This window comes from Typopeltis vanoorti, chromosome 4 (assembly GCF_054136105.1).
Source record: "Typopeltis vanoorti isolate ZY-2024b chromosome 4, IOZ_Tvanoo_1.0, whole genome shotgun sequence".
In the NCBI taxonomy this organism is placed as follows: domain Eukaryota; kingdom Metazoa; phylum Arthropoda; class Arachnida; order Uropygi; family Thelyphonidae; genus Typopeltis; species Typopeltis vanoorti.
This window is the reverse complement of record NC_143552.1, coordinates 127648379-127668327: the sequence shown is the minus strand read 5'-3', so window position 1 is coordinate 127668327 and position 19949 is coordinate 127648379. Positions and strand designations below refer to the sequence as shown.

Below are 19949 nucleotides of genomic sequence, written 5' to 3'. Positions count from 1 at the left end.
ATTTTTATGAAGAATTGAATGACTAGAACCGAGATTTAAGTAAAAAGGTTTTAATATAAAAACACGACTAGTTTCGGCCTGTAACAGCCTTCATCAGGTGACATTATAAAAGAAAGAAAAAATAAAAAACACTAAACACTGAAGGTTAAAAGACTATGAACAAAACATAGAGAGCCTCTATGCATAATTAGCATGAAAACGTTGTAGTTGTATTTAAAGCTGTTCTTTCGTTTGTTGCATTGTTGGGAGAGTGCGTGCTTGCAGCATCACGTGAACGCCAGTACATGATTACAGCTGAATGACTATCTGGGAGGTTGTAGCTCAAGTTATTATTTAGATGAACAGGATTGAAGATGATTTCTCTAGATTCCACGATTTTTCTCTTTGGTTCATCATTGCAATGGAAGATGTTAGTAGATTTTTTCTAGCAGACTTTGTGACTTTGGTTTTCATCATTAGGATTAGCCGAGAAAAGGATATGACTTGATAATGCACTGGCTCGCTGTCTCTTGTAAGTAATGTCCCTCATGTGTTCTTCCATACGCAATTCGACAGATTTGTCTGTCTGCCCTGAAAACTTCTTTTGAAGTTAATGGATATTCCAAGAGAATCGTTGAAAATTTCCTTCTTAATCCTCCTAGACATCACTCAGAAGAATCAAATAGATTCAAAGGCAATATATCTATTCCTTACATAAGTACAGTTTCACATAAATTAGCAAAAGTTCTAAGAAAATACAATATCACTCCACTTCCAAAGATCCGTTTCTTAATAAGCCACCCAAAACCTTGTCATCATCAACTCAAATACCCTGGTGTATATAAAATATTGTGTGATTGTGATATTCTTTATTTTGGGCAGACAGACAAATATGTCGAATTGCTTATGGAAGAACACATGAGGGACATTACTTACAAGAGACAGCGAGCCAGTGCATTATCAAGTCATGTCCTTTTCTCGGCTAATCCTAATGATGAAAACCAAAGTCACAAAGTCTGCTGGGAAAATTCTACCAACATCTTCCGTTGCAATGATGAACTAGAGAGAAAAATCATGGAATCTAGAGAAATCATCTTCAATCCTGTTCATCTAAATAATAACTTGAGCTACAACCTCCCAGATAGTCATTCAGCTGTAATCATGTACTGGTGTTCACGTGATGCTGCAAGCACGCACTCTCCCAACAATGCAACAAATGAAAGAACAGCTTTAAATACAACTACAACGTTTTCATGCTAATTATGTATAGAGACTCTCTATGTTGTTCATAGTCTTTTAACCTTCAGTGTTTAGTGTTTTTTCTTTCTTTTATAATGTCACCTGATGAAGGCTGTTACAGGGTGAAACTAGTCGTGTTTTTATATTAAAACCTTTTTACTTAAATCTCGGTTCTAGTCATTCAATTCTTCATAAATATATATATATATATATATATTAAAAACATGATTATACATATAAATTTCAACCAATTGGTATGGAATAGTTTGCAATACTAGCTGAAGGTTGCTTGAAGTCCTAAAGTATGCTGGATACTAAGTATTAAGTAGGCTGAATATGTGCCATCCAGATTCTTGGAATTTTCATGCCTCCATTATTGTTGATATTAGGGTGGTTAATCAGAAAATCGCAGGCTTCTTTAATTTTTTTTTTCATATCAGGTTTTGTATGGTGTAAAGAGTGGATACTTTTTCAATCTATTTGCTGTAAGGTGTTGAGAGCATGATCTGAGAGACCTGCTTCACCAAAATTGTTATATTTAAAGTGTCTTTTGTGTTCTTTTTTCCTTATAGGGATTGTATGTCCAGTTTCACCAATATAAGGTAAGTTACAGGTGCAGTAGATTCAATAAACTCCAGAATGTGCCAATGGGAGAAGAGGATCCTTAGAGGAGTTGAATATGTTTTTTTAATTTTGTAGGTGGTTTAAAGATGGCATTGAGATTATAATGGTGTAGGATTCTGTTGATTTTTTCTGATAACCCTTTAATGTATGGGATGGCTAAGATTTTACTGTAATCTAAATTCTTTTTTGATGAATATGCTTTGATGGATATGCTCCGGAAGATGACCTTGATATGACGGCCGAAACGTCAAGTGTTGATTTTGGTTTATATTAAACTAAAGTTTTACTCAAACACAGTAGTTGTCTCCATAATTTTCCAAAATGTATTCTGATCACTGTGTAAGCCTAAAAGAAAGCTGAATTACATTTCACACAGTATGCTAAAGCGACAATGATTTGATCAATGGTTATTCTACTGGCATGACGTTTAAGTGAAAATATAATTAAAAAAATAATAAATAAAAATAAAATTAAATAAATAAAAAATACAGATAAAAGATAATTAATTACTTATTTCAAAACTACATCAAAGCTATATTCTATTTAAGATAGCATCAAAGAAACATTCTTTCATATAGATAGTTTTCTTACAGTGACAGTGATGTCCTAATTTAACATGATAATTGTTATATTAGATTTAAGATTCTGGATTACTTATGGTCGTATAATAATTAACTCTTAGGGAGAAAGGTTAAGTGGGTAGAATATGTGCCTTCCATATGCTTGGAACTTTTAGACCATCATTATTGTAAAAGTTCGGGTGGTTGATAAGAATCTCACAGGCTTCCTTACATTTATGTTCATACCATGTTTTGGTGTGATGTAAACAAAGTATTCAGGACATGATCAGAAAGGCCAGCTTCACCATAGTTATTATATTTAATGTGTCGTTTATGTTCCTTTTGTCTGATGGGAATTATATAAAATAATTATATAATTAAATAAAACAATTATATAAAATAATAATTTTATATAATTGTTTTATATTTTTTTGCTTGTTTTTTACATTAAAAAGAAAACCTTATATGCAAATAAGCTTATCTAATTTACTGGACAAATTTAGGAAAAAAACAAACTGGAAATTTTATATTTGTACAGATGAATGCATAAAATTTACATGTAAAGCATTATTTAATTAAATGTTACCATCTCTAATGAAGTTATTGTTTTGGAAATATTTTAGGGGCAGGAGCACCTTGCTCGAAAAAAACGAGAACAATATGCCTGTAACACTCGAAGTGATCATCTTATGTTAGTTCATGCATTTCAGGTTTGGTTATATTTTTTATATTTCTTCATAAGGTTGATTAATTGAAACTTATTTAATATGTAGTGACTTAATATACCTGTATATATGATGAATAAGAAAACACACAAAAAAAAGCTAACCATTCATCATTATCATTAAATTCCATATACACAGTGCGCCCGTTAAGTTTCAAAGCCAAGTTTTTGTTAAGACAACAATTATTATATCAAAACAAAGAACTATATTTGGAATTATCAATTACACAGATTCAAAATAATCTCCCTTCAACTCCACAAAACATTTACATCTATCATACAGATGTTTGAAGCACAGTGGAAGTCCTGAATGGGAAACCTACTTCACTGTCTGTGTCGCACCATATTGGATGTCCTCAATGTTGCTGAGGTGCCCCCTATCAAGGCACTTCATCTTTGGGAAGAGGAAAAAGTCTTCAGGAGCCAGATCTGATGAATGGGGGGATGTTCAATCACACAGATCAACTTCAAAACCAGAAACTGCTTCACAGGCAGCTCACAGTGCATGGGCTTGTTCTCATGTGACAGAATCCAATTGTTGTTGTGGAACAGTTCTTTCCTGACACATCGCATGTGGGCATACAGACATTGCATTACTCCTGAATAATACTGACCATTCACTGTGGCGCTCTCAGGAACAAATCTGCAGTGGATAATTCCAGTAACGTCGAAAAAACAATGCCCATTGTCTTTACACATGATTTTGCAACCTGACTTACTTCTGCCAGGGAAAAGACGTTTCATGCTCTGGTGTTTCGTTTCCAGATCAAACTGAAAACACCAACTTTCATCACCCATGACAATTCTTTACAACATGTTATGATCTTGATCAACTGAATGGATGAAATTTTGACAACATGCAACCCTATCCTTCTCTCTGTTCTTGTATCAATGTTTGTTGCACTCGAACAAACCTTCCTCTTCTGCAGATCTCTTTCTAAGATTAATATCTTGCCATTTCCTAACCAACACCAAGCTGTACATTGAATAGACAGGTATCCTAGTGGTTATTTGCCTCTGATGGACAACAATTTCCGTAGCTTTCACCACATTTATTTTCATTGTCTTTGCAGAAACTGACCATTCATAGAATGGTTCATCCTCCAGGGACTCCCTCCCTCCCCTCTTTAAACCTTGAAAACCTGCAAAACACCTAGTCATCACCATAAACTTTTTTTAGGTCTTAGTACACTTCTGTAGCAGTTTTTCCTAATTTACGGTAAAATTTTATCACAGCATTTTGCTCCGTGATGTAACTTCTGACACACTCCACTCACCCACTCTTACATCAATGGTGCCACGCGAAAACTGATGTGTCACCCAACTCAAAAGTTGCACCTGCGATTACAACACACTAGCAACCAAAACTATAAATACATTTGTTACTTTTATTCAACGGGCTGTCCTGTAAAAAATGAATCTCTCAAGAAGGTATACAGGATACTACAACAGTACTACATAGAAATTTTATATTTATTACTAAGTTCCTATCAACAATTTTTTCTCCAAAAAACTATATCTTGGAATACAGTTTTTGTATCCCAAGACACTTCTAACTGCATCAGTCCATCTAGTTCTTGGTCTTCGCTGGGTATCTTTCATTATCAAACACCTGTTTTGTCAGTCTTTCCTCTCCCATTCTGTAAAGGATAGTATCACATGAGATTAGCTCTGTTTAGTTCTCTGTCTCTCTGCATGCTAGCAATATCAAGTTCTTTTCTATTATTGTTTTTAATATTATTACTATTATTAAGAGAGTCACAGGAGGCTGCATATCACCTGTACCACTGCCTTATGTTTTCTGGAATTTATTAACACTATTTGCACTCACAACCTCCAAAGGGAGTCCATTCCAATCATACACTACTCTATGAGAGAAAAATCTAGCTCTCATCTCTTTCTTCACTGAATTAATTTTCATCTTCCATGGTTGTCCTCTTCTCAACTTCCATAAAATTAGACCTTTCACCTACTGATATCCTGTATGACACAATCTCAATCATAAGTGTCACAAGTAAGTCTCAATCATATCTCCTGTTTACTAGTGTGTCTGCAATCTACAAATTCCAATCTGTGTTCAATAATCAGTATTCCACAATCCTGATATCATTTTCAACAGTCCTTTGCATCTCACTCTCTTTCTCCATTGTATCACCATGGAAACCATGAGACCTGTGTGCAGTAGTCCAAGTGAGGTCTTATCAAGGCCTTTATAGGCAAAGTGAACTTCTTTATCTTTACATGTCAAGGTTCATTTTAGCATTGCAGTTATTATCTGAGTTGTATTGCTATATTTGCTATATGATCCTTGAACTTCAAGTTCTCATCTACTAAAACTCCAAAATCCCTTAGACTGTTAACTTTCTTTAAGCATAATCCTGCCAATATAATATGACATTGGATAACTTAGTTCATGCATTACAAAGGACATAACTTTACATTTACTACCATTGAATTGAAACTGTTATCACAGTTTCAATGGTTGAAACTGTTATCACAGTTTCAATGGTTGAAACTGTTCAAAATTATTTGAAAACCATTTGAAACTATTCAAAATTATTCTGCAAGTACTGCATATCACCTGCATTCCTTATTATTCTGCATATCTTTGTATCATCAGCAGACAGCTGTAAGCCACCTGTCAAATCTTTCTCAATGGCATTAATGTATAGATTGAATAATAATTGTTTAGAAGTGTTTCCATTTGGTTAGAACAGTGGTCTTCCCAACCTTTTTCCACTTGTGTATCCCTTTTGAACCCATTTCTATGAATTGTACCCCCTTGTTTTTAAAATAGCAGTGATTCAAACTTAACATTTATTGTTCCATAACTAGCGTTTTGCATTTTGTTTACTTTACTTGTTTTTCCGCCATTACTGATTATTTTTCGTGTACCCCTGAATGGCCCAGCACATACCCCTGTGGGGTATGTGTACTACTGGTTAGGAACCGATGGGTTAGACTATAAATTAAAGTTGCCAAGAAATTATATTCTTAGTTTAATCCTTTATCCAAAAGTGAGCAAACAAAGTTTTCGCCTGAAGTAATTTCAGGCGACTGACTTCACATCACTTGCCTTAGTATCCCATAATGCAAAGCACTTATCCTTACAGACATGTATGATGTTATGCATTATGTCAGTCCAGTCCTGAAATTATTTCAGGTGCAAACTTTGTTTGCTTACACTTGGATAAAGGATTAAACCAAGAATATAATTTCTTAGAATCTGTAATTTTACTTAAACCAAGTGGAAAACTTCCAACATCTATCTCTAATCTAGGGTATTTTAGTAATAAGGTGTGACACCTTTTGGATACTCATATATGGAAATATGACTTCTGCATTACTTCAACCTTGGTATCACCTGTGGGTCTGGCTCCCACTGATGTGACTTCAATAAAGGTTGTAATCTATCTGGGTAGTGACCCGTCCCATAATACATAGCATCATATGTGTAAGGATATGTGCTTTGCATTATTTTGCAAAGTCTTTAGTTTATATATACGAGTTGTCCTGTCCTGAAATTACTTCAGGCACAAACTTTGTTTACTTACACTTGGATAAAGGATTAAACTAAGAATATAATTTCTTGGCATCTTTAATTTATAGATTGAATAATAATGGACCAAGAATTGATCCCTGTGGTATGCCACTGATTACATAGAATCTTATAGACTCACAACTCCCATATACTACACTTTCTGATATCTGATCATTAGCCATCCTTTTATCCACAAAAATATTTTAGAATCCAATCCCATATTCTCTATTTTATGCAGTAGTCTTCCATGCTGTATTTTTTCAAAAGCTTTATCAAAGTCCAAAAGTATCATGGTATATCTGTATCTATTCTCCCTTTGTCTGATTCATTGGTAACATCATGATAAAATGTGAACAAGCTTGCTCCAACATGGCCTTCCCATAAACTCATGCTTTCATTGCAAGGGTTTATATTAGATTCATTAGATTACATTAATTCACTGTCAACCCATTTCTGTATATGATCTCTTACTAACTTTTTCAGAATCTTCACTACCCCTCCAAAGATGCTGAAAGGTCAGTATCTTTACGCCGCCCTTGCACAAAGATGGATGTATACAGCCTTGTGCAGTGGGATTATCATTTATTGTTTCCATTCCTGTGGAATCTTTCCTGTACTGAAGCTCAAATTATATAGCCTGGTTAAAGGAACAGTCAGTTCATCTGAACAATGTTTTAGCATACATGTTGATATCCCATCAACCCTATTGCCAAATTCTTTTTCAGATTGTTAGCAGAATTCTTGGGATGTCTTTATTTTCATTCCCAGACTTAGCTTTCCTTACAGTGTAACTCTTGCCTGCTCCTTATAATTTTCAAAACTGACATCAACCTTATACACATGGCATTCCTTCCTCATGATCTTTTTCTTTAACAATCTCTTGCTTAATTATTTTGGTGTGTTATAACGTATAATTTGACAAAACACGTTACAGATACGTATGGCACCTGTGCGAAGGAAAATGGCTGCCAGTAATGAAGGTTCGCCATCGTTATCAAAGAACGGTAGCATAAAAGAAATGAGTCAGTGTACTAGCTGTGAAATGTACGCTTTGCGGAGTGCGGTCGGAGTGTGGTTAGATGATAATAAAGGATTGAATGTGTGTAGAAAATGTAGGGAGAATGCAGAATTGAAGTGTATTTCGGATCGTGAGTGTGATATTTTTGTCAACCTTCAGAATGAAGGAAATAGGGATATGACAAGAAACGGCAAGGTTGTACATGAAAATTGTGAGAGTGTGAATGTAGAAAGTGTGAATGATAGTATAAATGGTTTCTCAGAGAACAAAAAAGATGAGATAGATGCATTGAGTGAGATCGCGTTGTTGAATAGTGCGATAGAAAGAGCAAAACAGCAGCTAGAGTGCATGAACAAAAGTAGACTGAATGAGCCAACCAATAATAAAAGGTATGACAGGAAAAATAGACGTATGAATGTGAACATGAACAAAATGAAGGATAGAGTGCTGTATGGAGACTCGTTAGTACGAGGTGTGTTAGTAGAGGATTTGACAAAATCGTACCAACCTGGTGTGACCATAAAGGACGTAACTGCATCTATTAGAGAGCAAAAGGAAAGGGTGAAAGAAATGATTATTGTGGCAGGTACGAATGATTTGAAAGGAGATAAAATGGAAATGATAGAAGACCTGAATGAATTGTTTGAGGTAGCAAAAGAAAAGAGTGAGAGAGTTAGAATGATTAGTCTTTTGCCACGGTATGACAGTGAAATGTTTAAAAGGAGGGCTATAATTGCAAATGACTTTATGCGTGGGTTATGTATGACGAGTGGTGTGGAATTTGTGGATGTGTGGAGTGAGTTTGATGGGCGAAAGGATCTATATAAGATGGATGGCTTGCATTTGAATGGTTACGGTGTAAGAAGACTTGAGAAAATGTTGCTGAATGTAGTGGATGTGCAAATTCAGGGAAACTAGATATGTTAGGGGGGGGGGAGTAGAGATACAGTCCTTATGGAGGCAGTTGAATGTAAGAATGAATATAATATGCCAGAGCAAATAAGGACAACAAATCTGAGTGGGATAGTTAATATAAGGCATCAAGGTAGGGTGGGGGCTAATGGGGGTCTTAAATTCATGTACACTAATACTAGGAGTATTAGGAACAAGAAGGAAGAGTTTTTGGCCATGGTTGGCACTTCCAGACCACAGGTTATAGGTATTATGAAACATGGCTGACTGTAGATGATATAACTAGTGGGATTGAATGTGATGGGTATAGTGTGTTCAGGAATGACAGAGAGAATAAAATGGGGGGAGGAGTATTGTTGATGATAGCTGATGAGCTCCAGCCAAGGAGAATAGAAGTTGAATTGCAGGATAGAGAAAAGAGCACATTTGAGGCCATTTGGTGTGAGATTGTGGCTAGCAGAACTAAATATACAATTGGGTGCTGCTATAGACCAGGTGATGGAAAAGATGGTGGTGACAGTATGCACAAGCAAATAGAAGAAATGGGTGGAAGGAGGGTGATTATTATGGGAGATTTCAACTATGGTCGCATTGATTGGAGTGAGGAGAGGACTCACGGGAGGAAGGAACTGGATTTTATGCGGTTATTGAGGGATAACTATCTGCGACAGCATGTAATGGAAAATACTATGGGTCAGAGAGTGCTTGACCTAGTAATTACATCTGAGGATTTGGCTGTAACAAATATGACCACATTGCCACCAATCGGTGAGAGTGATCATAGGGTCTTAACTTGGGAGGTGGCTAAAGGTGTAGAATTTTCAATTAAGACAGGGTACATGTGGAATTATCGGGCTGGAAAGTATGACAAGCTTAGGAGTTTGATTGGTTCAGTGCCATGGCATGTACAACTACTATGGGTCAGAGAGTGCTTGACCTAGTAATTACATCTGAGGATTTGGCTGTAACAAATATGACCACATTGCCACCAATCGGTGAGAGTGATCATAGGGTCTTAACTTGGGAGGTGGCTAAAGGTGTAGAATTTTCAATTAAGACAGGGTACATGTGGAATTATCGGGCTGGAAAGTATGACAAGCTTAGGAGTTTGATTGGTTCAGTGCCATGGCATGTACAACTGCAAGGACTAGAAGTTGATAGTGCATGGGAGGTAGTTAAGAAGTGCTTGCATGAAGCAATGGCTGACTGTATACCTAGAGTCCGAATAATAAATCAAGTAGGGGTTAAATGGATGAATAACACCATTAAGCTTGAGTTGCAAAAAAAGAAAAAACTATGGAGGGAATTTAAGGAGAAGGGTGACCGGCAGGCACATGAACGGTATAAAGCGCAGGCCAGAAGGGTGACGAGGGTGGTAAGAAAAGCAAAAAAGGATTACGAAAGAACGTTGGCCATGCAGGCTAAAGAGAACCCTAAACAGTTTTTTAGATATGTAGCAAGTAAAAGGAAAAATTTACATGGCAGATTGATTTTAAAGAATGCCGATGGTAGGGAGGTAACTGAATCAGTTGAGATAGTTGAGTTACTGAGTGAGCACTTTGCAAAAGTATATCATCCAGGTGGTGACATTGCAGAAACGAATAAACCAGTAGATTATACGGGAATTGTGGTTAATGAAGTGGATGTGAGTAGTCTATTGCATAACCTCAATGTCAATACATCTGTGGGATTGGATGGTATACCAGCTCGTGTTGTACGAGAAGCAGCTCGTACAACATACGAGCTGCTTCTCGTACAATACGTGCTTCTCGGGTCTGCTTCCCAGACCCGAGACTCGAATTGTCAGTACCCTTGACCATTTTGTTTAATTTGAGTCTCGGGTCTGGGTTAGTCCCGAGCGGGTGGAAAGAGGGGAAAATAGTTCCACTGCATAAAGGTGGTTCCAAGACTGCTGTTGTAAATTACCGACCGATTAGCATATCAGGAATCATTGTCAAGGTCTTAGAGAAAATAGTCAAGAGGAAAATACAAGATTGGATAGAAGAAAATGGGATACTGTATCAGGGACAGCATGGTTTTGTGAAGGGTAGGTCATGCCTCAGTCACTTGCTCACGTATTATAACACAGTGACGGCTGAACTGGATAAGGGTAATGGGTTTACGGTGATTCTACTGGACCTTGCCAAGGCCTTTAACAGGATTCCACATGGAATTCTAATCAGTAAATTGCAGCATATGGGAATGGACATAGGGTTGGTGAGATGGATAGGAGGGTGGTTGACGGATAGATATCAGAGAGTAGTTTACTCGGGAGTAGAGTCCACAAGACGGCCTGTGACTAGTGGTATGCCACAAGGATCTGTTCTTGGACCACTGCTGTTTAATTTGTTCATAAATGATATAGGAAATGATCTGAGAGGAACAGTTCATTTGTTTGCGGATGATGCGAAGTTGGGTAGGGCAATAGTGAATGCAGATGACGTCAAAATTTTGCAGGATGATTTGGATAGATTGGAGGTCTGGGCTAAGGAGAATGGATGTCAGTTTAATGTGGCAAAATGTAAGGTTATGCATTTTGGGGTGAAAAGATTGGCGGAAGTTTACTGCATTGGTGGAACCGTGCTCCAGGAAATTGATGAGGCACGAGATTTAGGAGTGTTGGTAGATAAGGAATTGAAATCTAGGGACACATTGCAAAAGTGACCAAAACAGCTCATCAAATCACTTGGTTGCTGAAGAATACGTTGACAAGCAGAGACAAGCAGGTTATTGTTCCTCTGTATCGAGCCTTGATAAGACCCCATCTAGACTACTGTGCTCAGATTTGGTCACCTAGGTTTCTTCTTGATGGGGAGCAGGTGGAGAGGATCCAGAGGCAAGTGACCAAGATGATAGCAGGTCTGTGGAATGAACCGTATGAGAACAGGTTGAGGATTTGTGGGTTGCAAAAATTGGTTGATAGGCGGAGGAGGGGAGATATGATTGAGACATTCAAATTACTGAAGGGTTTCTATAAAATTAATTCAGAAGATATTTTTGAGAACAGGGCTGGTTGTGGGAGGACTAGGGGACATCCATGGAAACTGGGCAAAAGTGTGGTTAGTAAAGGTGTTAGAGCTGGGTTCTTTACTTTTAGAGTAGTGAATGAGTGGAATGCGCTCCCTGAGTCTGTGGTGGATGCTGTGACAGTGAATGAGTTTAAGGCGAGGTATGATAGATACTGTATGAATGGCAAATAGTTGTGATGAATATGATTTGGGGCCTCCCTCGATGAGTCTAATGACTCCCTGGAGTTGCCCGTAATAATAGTAATAATAGTAATTAATAAGATTATTCACCCATTTTATTCCTATTCTATTTATTCTTCGAACCGTAAAGATACTTTCTGATATTGCATCATTTAAGTATTTTTTGAATGTCTCCCATGCATTGCTGATATCCTGCCTATCTAGCAAATGATACCATGTGACAGAACATTCTCCTCAGTTGGTCATAATTTCCTGCTTTGCAGGTGAAAATGTAACCTTTACTAAATGAAACACTTATAAACTTAGCCAGTTCCCAAGTTAGTATAGCATGATCACTGTCATAAACCAGAGCAGAACGGTCATGTCTTTTAACTAAAACCCTCTCTGACACTATAAAGGGATCTACCACTCTTTGGCCTTGCATTCCTTCTTTCACATGCTGTTTGAGAAAGTTGTCTTGTAACAGCTCAATAAATTCATTTTCTTTCTTCTCTTGAGATTTCACCACTACCCAATCAATGGTTGGAATTAAAATCATCCATGATGATTACTCATTTTTAACCTATCATGTTTATTTGGTAATGCATTTCATCATTACTAGCAATGGATTTACTACATCTGTAACAACACCATGCTATATATTTGATCTTATTAGACTTTCCCTCGCATCAAATGGCTTCAAACTCATTGCCACATAGAAAATTATTAGTAGTATTACAGTCATAGATTTCTACCCTAGCTGGGTTAAAATCATCCAATATCATTATTAGCACACCCCCTCTCTCCTATCTATTATTCCTAAAAGTATACCCTTTATTCGGGACACCAATTAGTAGATCTGTCTCTGATATTCAGGTCTCACTAATGTCTGAAATCTGAGGCCCAACATATTCATCAATGCAATAAACTCTACCCCTTTGTTCTGATACTCCTGTCATTCATGTACAGACATGAGTTATCTGCATGGATTTTTGTATACTCACTTCCATAGTCTGCATGACCCAGTTCTAATGCCTTACTTATGCTGACATATTTGCACATTCTTAATATGTCTAAACCTGATGAGCACACAATAATTTTTTCCTTATAATCATATCTCTGATGATGATGCACAGATTCTCACCATTATAATCTGTCCTTGACTCTCATACCAGTTAATAAATTCTCCAGACATCTGCTACCAAATGCATTCAAGTGTAAGCTATACCTCATATACAAATCCATTCTTCCTGCAAACTCACTCCACACATCCAAATACTTGCAACCATTCTTTCTACACAGCCTACTCATTGAATCATTTGCAATTGCAACCCTTCTTAATTCTGTGTTATCATCTCTAGGTAATAATTTTCAGTTTCTCACTCTTGCTTCTTGAAATAGTTCCTTTCATATCCTGTCTTATACTGTGATATATCACCAGACAAATCATCTGTTCCTATTAATACTGCAATCTTTTCTTTTCTGCTTTTCAGTTATATTTGTTAAATTTTTAATTTTATCACCCAGTTTTAAAACTTGAAGTAGATATGTCATTAGTTGCATGCTTTATGGTTGAATCTCCATACTATGTAATATCCTTCTTTTTATAATCAATTTTACCAACCTCATTATCTTTACATGAAATCTTACTTGATTCAGGGCTATTTTGTTCCTCCTTTAGCTGCATACTCTTCCTGTCCTACTGACTCTCTAATTGCTTTTCAATTTTTTTTTTCTAGTTCCCTCATTTGTCTGATAACTTGCATTAGCCTAGATATTTCCAAAGTTAATTCATAGTCAATATCCTTGTTAGCTTCTGAAATGGAATCATTCTATTTATTGGGACAAGACCTTGCTAACAATTTCACTAGCATTCCTAAAAAAATTTCACTAAAACCTCACGAGAACAATACAGCACTGCTCTATTGTTCTTGTGAGGTTTTAGTACCATTTTATGTTTCTTTAATATTAAGAGTATTCCAACAAAATATCAGGAAATACATTAAATATTAATAAATTCATCGAAATCAGCAGTAATATTACTATAAAAAACTAATTAACACGTTCACTGCCAACTACGAGTATACTCGTAGTGGCTAAACCTCCTTCACAAGCCAGCTACGAGTATACTCGTAGGACGCTTACCGCCGGGAACGAGATTATTGTAGTGACCTTGAAGAAGAGAAAATCCTTGGCTTGTGGGGCTAGCATCAACACTGTGTATTCTCATAGAACGTATATGCTCTGTACAAGCCAACTACGAGTATACTCGTAGGACGTTTACCTCCGGTAACGAGATTATCGTACTGATCTTGAAGAAGTAAAACTGCTCGGCGTAGGGGAACAGACCATGCCAAAGTAGCTTGGCAGCGAACGTGTTAATCCAAAAAATAATACAGTAAAACATAAAAATTGATAATTTCACAGGAGCATTAAACACACTGACTTTTTGCTATATAACCTTAGACCAGTTATCAAAAACAAATGATTCTACCTTTGATGACAACCATTAACCCCCCATATTTTTTCGCAGAACTCTCACATACGTAGTATTTGATCACATGTATTAATTTTATCCAGCTCTCATATTCATACATCTGGTTTAAACATATCTTGTTTGCTCATTCAGTATACAAGAATGTACAGAGGATTTGAAATTGGAAGTGACCATTACTTAATATTAAGTAAGATAAAAATGGATATCACATTGAAAAGAACAGTATATAAGAAAGCTTTAAAAAGAATTAAAGTTCAACAGCTTTTGCAAGTAAATTGTAGATGCTACTATACAAAAATTATTGAATAAAAAATGAAACAAATTGAAAACAAGAATGAAACCTTGGAGTCTCAGTGACAAACTCTGAAGAAGACATTGATTGATTCAACTTGAGAGGTATGTGGTGAAGTTGTCTGCAAGGATAGAAAAATGTTCTTATTCTTCTATCCTTGCAGAAAGCTTCACCAAAAATGTGGAAAGGCAGCTGGAGTAGATGATATTCAACCAGAAATGCTTAAATATGGAGATGTAAAAGTTTTGCAGTGGCTACACTACATAATTCAGAGAGCCTGGTCAGAGGTTTGAATTCCCAATGATCGATGTGTTGCTCTCTCATAGTACTCATCTAGAAAAAAGGGAATACAACTGAATGTCGAACACTTACAGAGAAATTCTCTAATAAGTGTTCTCCAGGTAATATTGATTCAAGCATACTTGAAAAAAAATTGTGGAAGAGAAACTTGGAGAAGAACAAGCTGGGTTCAGTCCAAATAGAGGGTGTCAAGATCAGATTTTCACTTTAAGACAAATAGCTGAGAAATCATGGGAATATGATAAGGATCTGTACTTAAGTTTTGTAGATATCGAAAAGGCATACGACAAGGTATCCACAGAAAAGCTTTTCAAAACACTACTATTATGTAGGGTAAATGGAACATTATACAGAGAGATACATAGTGTATATTTAAGTTGTCAGTCAGTAGTTACAATTGAAGAAAATACAGTAAGATGGCTTGATGTAAAATCAGGTGTAAGACAAGGATGCACATTATTTCTGCTCTTATTTATCATCTATATGGATCACATTATTAAAGAAAATGGCATGAAGCCTGATATTAGAATTGGAGATGTCAAACTTTGCTTTATGCAGATGATGTTGTACTCCTAAACACATCTAGTCTCCAGGATTCACTAACTAAATTGAATAACAGCTGTAACAAATTTGGCATGAAGTGGATATGCTGACATAAGTGAGGCAGTTGAGTGTAAAAATGCATATAAAATAGAATACCTGAAATATCTAAGTTAGTACCACTGGTAATAAACGAGAATGGAATAGTGGCAGGATAGTAGTGGACATAAACGGCTTTTGCCCTTTATGTGCACTAATGCCAGAAGCATTTGGAATGGGGGGGGGGATTTTTGTGTTGGTTAGTTCATTCTGGCCAAAGGTTATTGGCATTACTGAAACATGGCTGACAGAAGATGATACAGTTATTGGGATGGAATGTGAAGAGTATAGTGTGTTCAGGAAGGATAGAGCAAAAATAATGGGGGGAGGGGTATTGATGATAGCCACTGAACTGGAACCAAAGAGATTAGAAGTTCAACTGCAGGCCAGTGAAAATAGCACATTTGAGCCTATCTAGTGTGAGATAGAGGCCAGCAGAACACAACATACACGGTGTGGCTATTAAATAATGAGACTGGTTGAAAAAATGTGGTTTATTATTACAATTGTACAACTTAATTGTTATCCCCTTCAGCATACTCCCTTTCTCTCTATATACACCGTTGCATACAAATTTTCCATTGTTGGAAGCAGTGCTGCAAGTTATCAGGTGTTATCTGCTTCAGTAGCATTGCCATTTTCTCCTTTACCTCATCCACTGACTGAAAATGGTGCCCTTCAATGCGGATTTCAACTTTGGAAAAAAGTAAAAGTCGCATGGAGCTAAGTCCAGAAACAAAGAGACAATTGATGCACTAGAAAACTCCCATGTCACCTAGAATGAAAAATGCAAGAATGAGCAAGTCAAAACTGAAGGCAATGCTGATCGATTTTTTTTTTTATATCAATGATAGTGGTTGAATGGGTATCAGAGGGTCAGACAGTTAACCAATATTATTACCTTGAGGGTCTGGCCAAGCTAAGAGAACGATTGAGGAAGAAGAGACCCGATCTGTGGAAGAACAATGCTTGGATTCTCCATCAGGACAACACCCCAGCCCACAGTGCACTGTCTATAAAGCAGCATCTGGCTGATAAGATCCTAGTGTTGGACCATCCACCTGACTTAGCACCATGCGACTTTTACCTTTTCCCAAAGAAGTTGAAATCTGCATTGAAGGGCACCCATTTTCAGTCAGTGGATGAGGTAAAGAAGAAAACAGCTGTGCTACTGAAGCAGATAACACCTGATTGCAGTACTGCTTCCAACAATGGAAAATTCATATGCAACGGTGTATAGATAGAGGAGGGGAAGTACGTTGAAGGGGATAACAGTGAAGTTGTACAATTATAATGAATAAACTACATTTTTCCAACCAATCTTGTTATTTAATAGCCATCTAATAATTTAGATGCTGCTATAATCCATAATTCATCATCTATAATGAGATCCATGTATATGATGAATAAAATTGGAGTGTGAGTTTTTGGATGTGTTAGGTAAATTTGAAGGAAGAAAGGATTTATATATGAAGATGTATGTCTGAGAGCCTCCATAGCTTATTTGGCATAGTCAAGCCTTGGTTGAAAAATCCCAGGTTTGAATCCCTTCTGCAGTATTAGGAACCTTTATCAGAGCTTTTTATTCAGTCTCACCATATGAAACTGAATAGTTAGCCAGTCTCATATGGTGGTGGAGGGTTTTTCTTCCAGAAACTCAGGTTTTTTGTCCCTCAGAATAGGCAAACTGTCTCCTTGAACACACAGTTTTAGAGAGACAAAATACTTACAATTATTTTGGAAACTTACAAAATACCCCCCCCCCCACCTAGTGAGATGCAATAGAGCAGCGTTTCCCAAATGGTGGGTCACGCCCTGGCACTGGGTCATGAAAGCTAAATGCCGGGTCGCCTAAAAAAACTCCCGAATACCTAGGTGTTACGTTTTTGGGTTTTCTTTTTTTTCACGAAACTAAAATAGAAGTAAATAGCATTTAATTGGGACTAATGAATAAATTATTTAATTAATAGAGATGAAAAATGCCCTCCGTCCATGTCGCCATTTTACAGTCTCTTTGTTCGCAGTAAAGTAATGAACTATGAACATTCAAATTTGTTTTATTTTACCTATTGGCCATAAAAATTTTAGTGGGTCACGAAGATGAAGTGTTAAAATAACTGGGCCATGGAAAAAAAAAGTTGGGAACCTTGCAGTAGAGGAATGGAAAACTGGCTGCATTAATTTGCCTAAAGTCCCTAATCTGGGGACTCACCCCCATCTTGGACAAATGAGAAATGGATGGATGGATGGGATCAGATATATGTGCTACACTTGAATGTGCAGCACATACATCCCATCGATATGAAGAATCTGCAGAAATTATTTATTGGCATGAGACTTAATAATGCAGATAAATAGGGAAAGTAGATTATGAGGAGGAATGGTAATAATAAGTGCATAAGAATGTCTTTATGCAATTATATTAATGATACAAATGCACTTAGTAATGAAAAATTGATTGTGTGTGTTGATCTGGTTTGGACTTATGGGTAAAGATATCTGTATAAGTGAAACATTAGATCTGAAGAGATTAAAACTTATTTTCCTACCCAGGATGACAATATGTCTGTGTGCTGGCAGTTACACATGATATGGAAATCTTGAGCCTGTTGTTTATGATTGTGGTTAGTGACTTACATTTGTTGTTATCAAGGAGAATAGATGCAACTTCCAATGATCATAGAATCTCTTTCTTTTTTTTGGTATGAATATAGTGTAGCTTCTTCAAAATTCTGGAGGGGTAGACTCCATCTTCAGTAGTATTGACAATACAGATTTCCACATTAATTTGAAAATTCTCTTGTAAGACTGTCTGGTTTGGGAATTTTTTTTAGTTTTTATGCTGTTTAATGGCTTGTAATATGCTTTTGTTTTATAACATCTTGTTGGTGATGCAATAGCAAGGTTGGAATGAATCATATTCCAATTTCATTCCAATGAATTGGAATGAATCATATTCCAAGTTAAAAGGATACATGTTTTTGTTTAAAGCCTCTTTGCTTGGAAAACACATTTAATATGTCTGGTCTTTCCTATCATATTTTCATTTGTGATGATTCTGTTCATAGTTCTTTTTAAATAAATATTTCTGTTTTGTTTGTGTAAATAAATACTGTATATTTGTGTGTGTGTGTGTGTGTGTGTGTGTGTGTGTGTGTGTGTGTGTGTGTGTGTGTGTGTGTGTGTGTGTGTGTGTGAAATGCTGTTACCAGCATTTGAAACAAAATTAAATGCCAAATATAACATCCTGTATTTATTATTTTAGGAGTATATTACTTCTCGTGGAAAGGCTTAGACGTTGGTTATACATTCTTACTAAATAGCTGAAGGAAATTACAACGTACAATAGAATAAACATTAAAATAAATTTTAATGCACTTCCAATATTTCGGGCAACGTCACATTGCCATTATCACAGGAACTTAAATACAAGACATGTGCACGCAACACAAGACACAGTAAATGAGGAATGAAGCAGGAAGCTGTTCTTTCTCCTAAAAGTCCTGATGGTGCCCCCTAGCGGGCAATGTTGGTATTCTTGGCCGATTGGGCTGAAGGTCTTCTTGATGTAGGTTTCCCAAATTTGGGGCAGTCTCATGCAACCAAATTTGTTTAGGTTTGGATTGTTTCTTAGGACTGAGGCTGATTCCATGAATAGACTTTCGTATTTGAATTTACTACGGTGTATTACGTGGCTTTCTTCCACCGTATTCTATGGCGGGAATCCAGCGCATGGTCTGCAAGACCAGAGTGGCTGTATTGGTGAAACCGGATGTAGTCCTTGTGTTCTGAAATTCTGATATTAGCTGTCCTGCCTGTTTGGCCAAAGTAGGACAGCTTACAACTGCAAGGGACTTGGTATATACCAGGTAGTTCTGGGGGGGGGGGGGGGGGGGTCTTTGAGTGGAGCGGATAAGGGATGCCAATTTTTTATAAGGTCTGTAACAAGAAGTTAAGTCATGTTTTTTTAGGATTTTTGTAATTTTTTCCAAGGTGCCTCGGATATAGAGAATGGTGATGGAATTAGAGTAATCCTTGTTGCAAAGGGGGGGGGTATTGGTTTCAGTATGTTTTGGATTTTTTTGGTAGGGGTAGCCGTTGGCTAAAAAAGTGTTGAGAATGTGGTTTAATTCTGTGGTTAAGGCATTGTCATTTGAACAGATAAGTTTAGCTCTGTTGTGTAGTCTCTTAATGACTCCATATTGTTGTGGGGAGGGGGTGAATGTATCTGCCTGTGTGGGTGAGTTTTCTATAAACTGAGAAAACCAAGGTTCTATCAGGCTGGGCAGGTGACTAGTGTATCTAAGAAAGGAAGGCAGTTGTTTTTTTCTTCTTCCAGGGTGAACTTGATTCTGGGGTGTTGGTTGTTTAAGTGCATTAGGAAGGAGAGGAGTGCATCGGAGCCATGTGGCTAAATAGCGAACACATCACAAACA

At 36.8% G+C, this 19949-nt stretch overlaps 1 protein-coding gene across 4 annotated transcripts in view; it reads left to right on the top strand.

Moving 5' to 3' along the window:
* The window catches only part of LOC150107666 (ATP-dependent DNA/RNA helicase DHX36-like), a 589788-nt gene that overhangs the window by 438555 nt on the left and 131284 nt on the right, over nucleotides 1-19949 (top strand). For all 4 annotated transcript variants that reach the window (XM_090391452.1, XM_090391454.1, XM_090391451.1 and 1 more), the window contains one exon: nucleotides 3026-3112. In XM_090391452.1, coding sequence (XP_090247578.1) covers nucleotides 3026-3112 — 87 coding nt within the window. The remainder of the gene's footprint in view (nucleotides 1-3025; nucleotides 3113-19949) is intronic.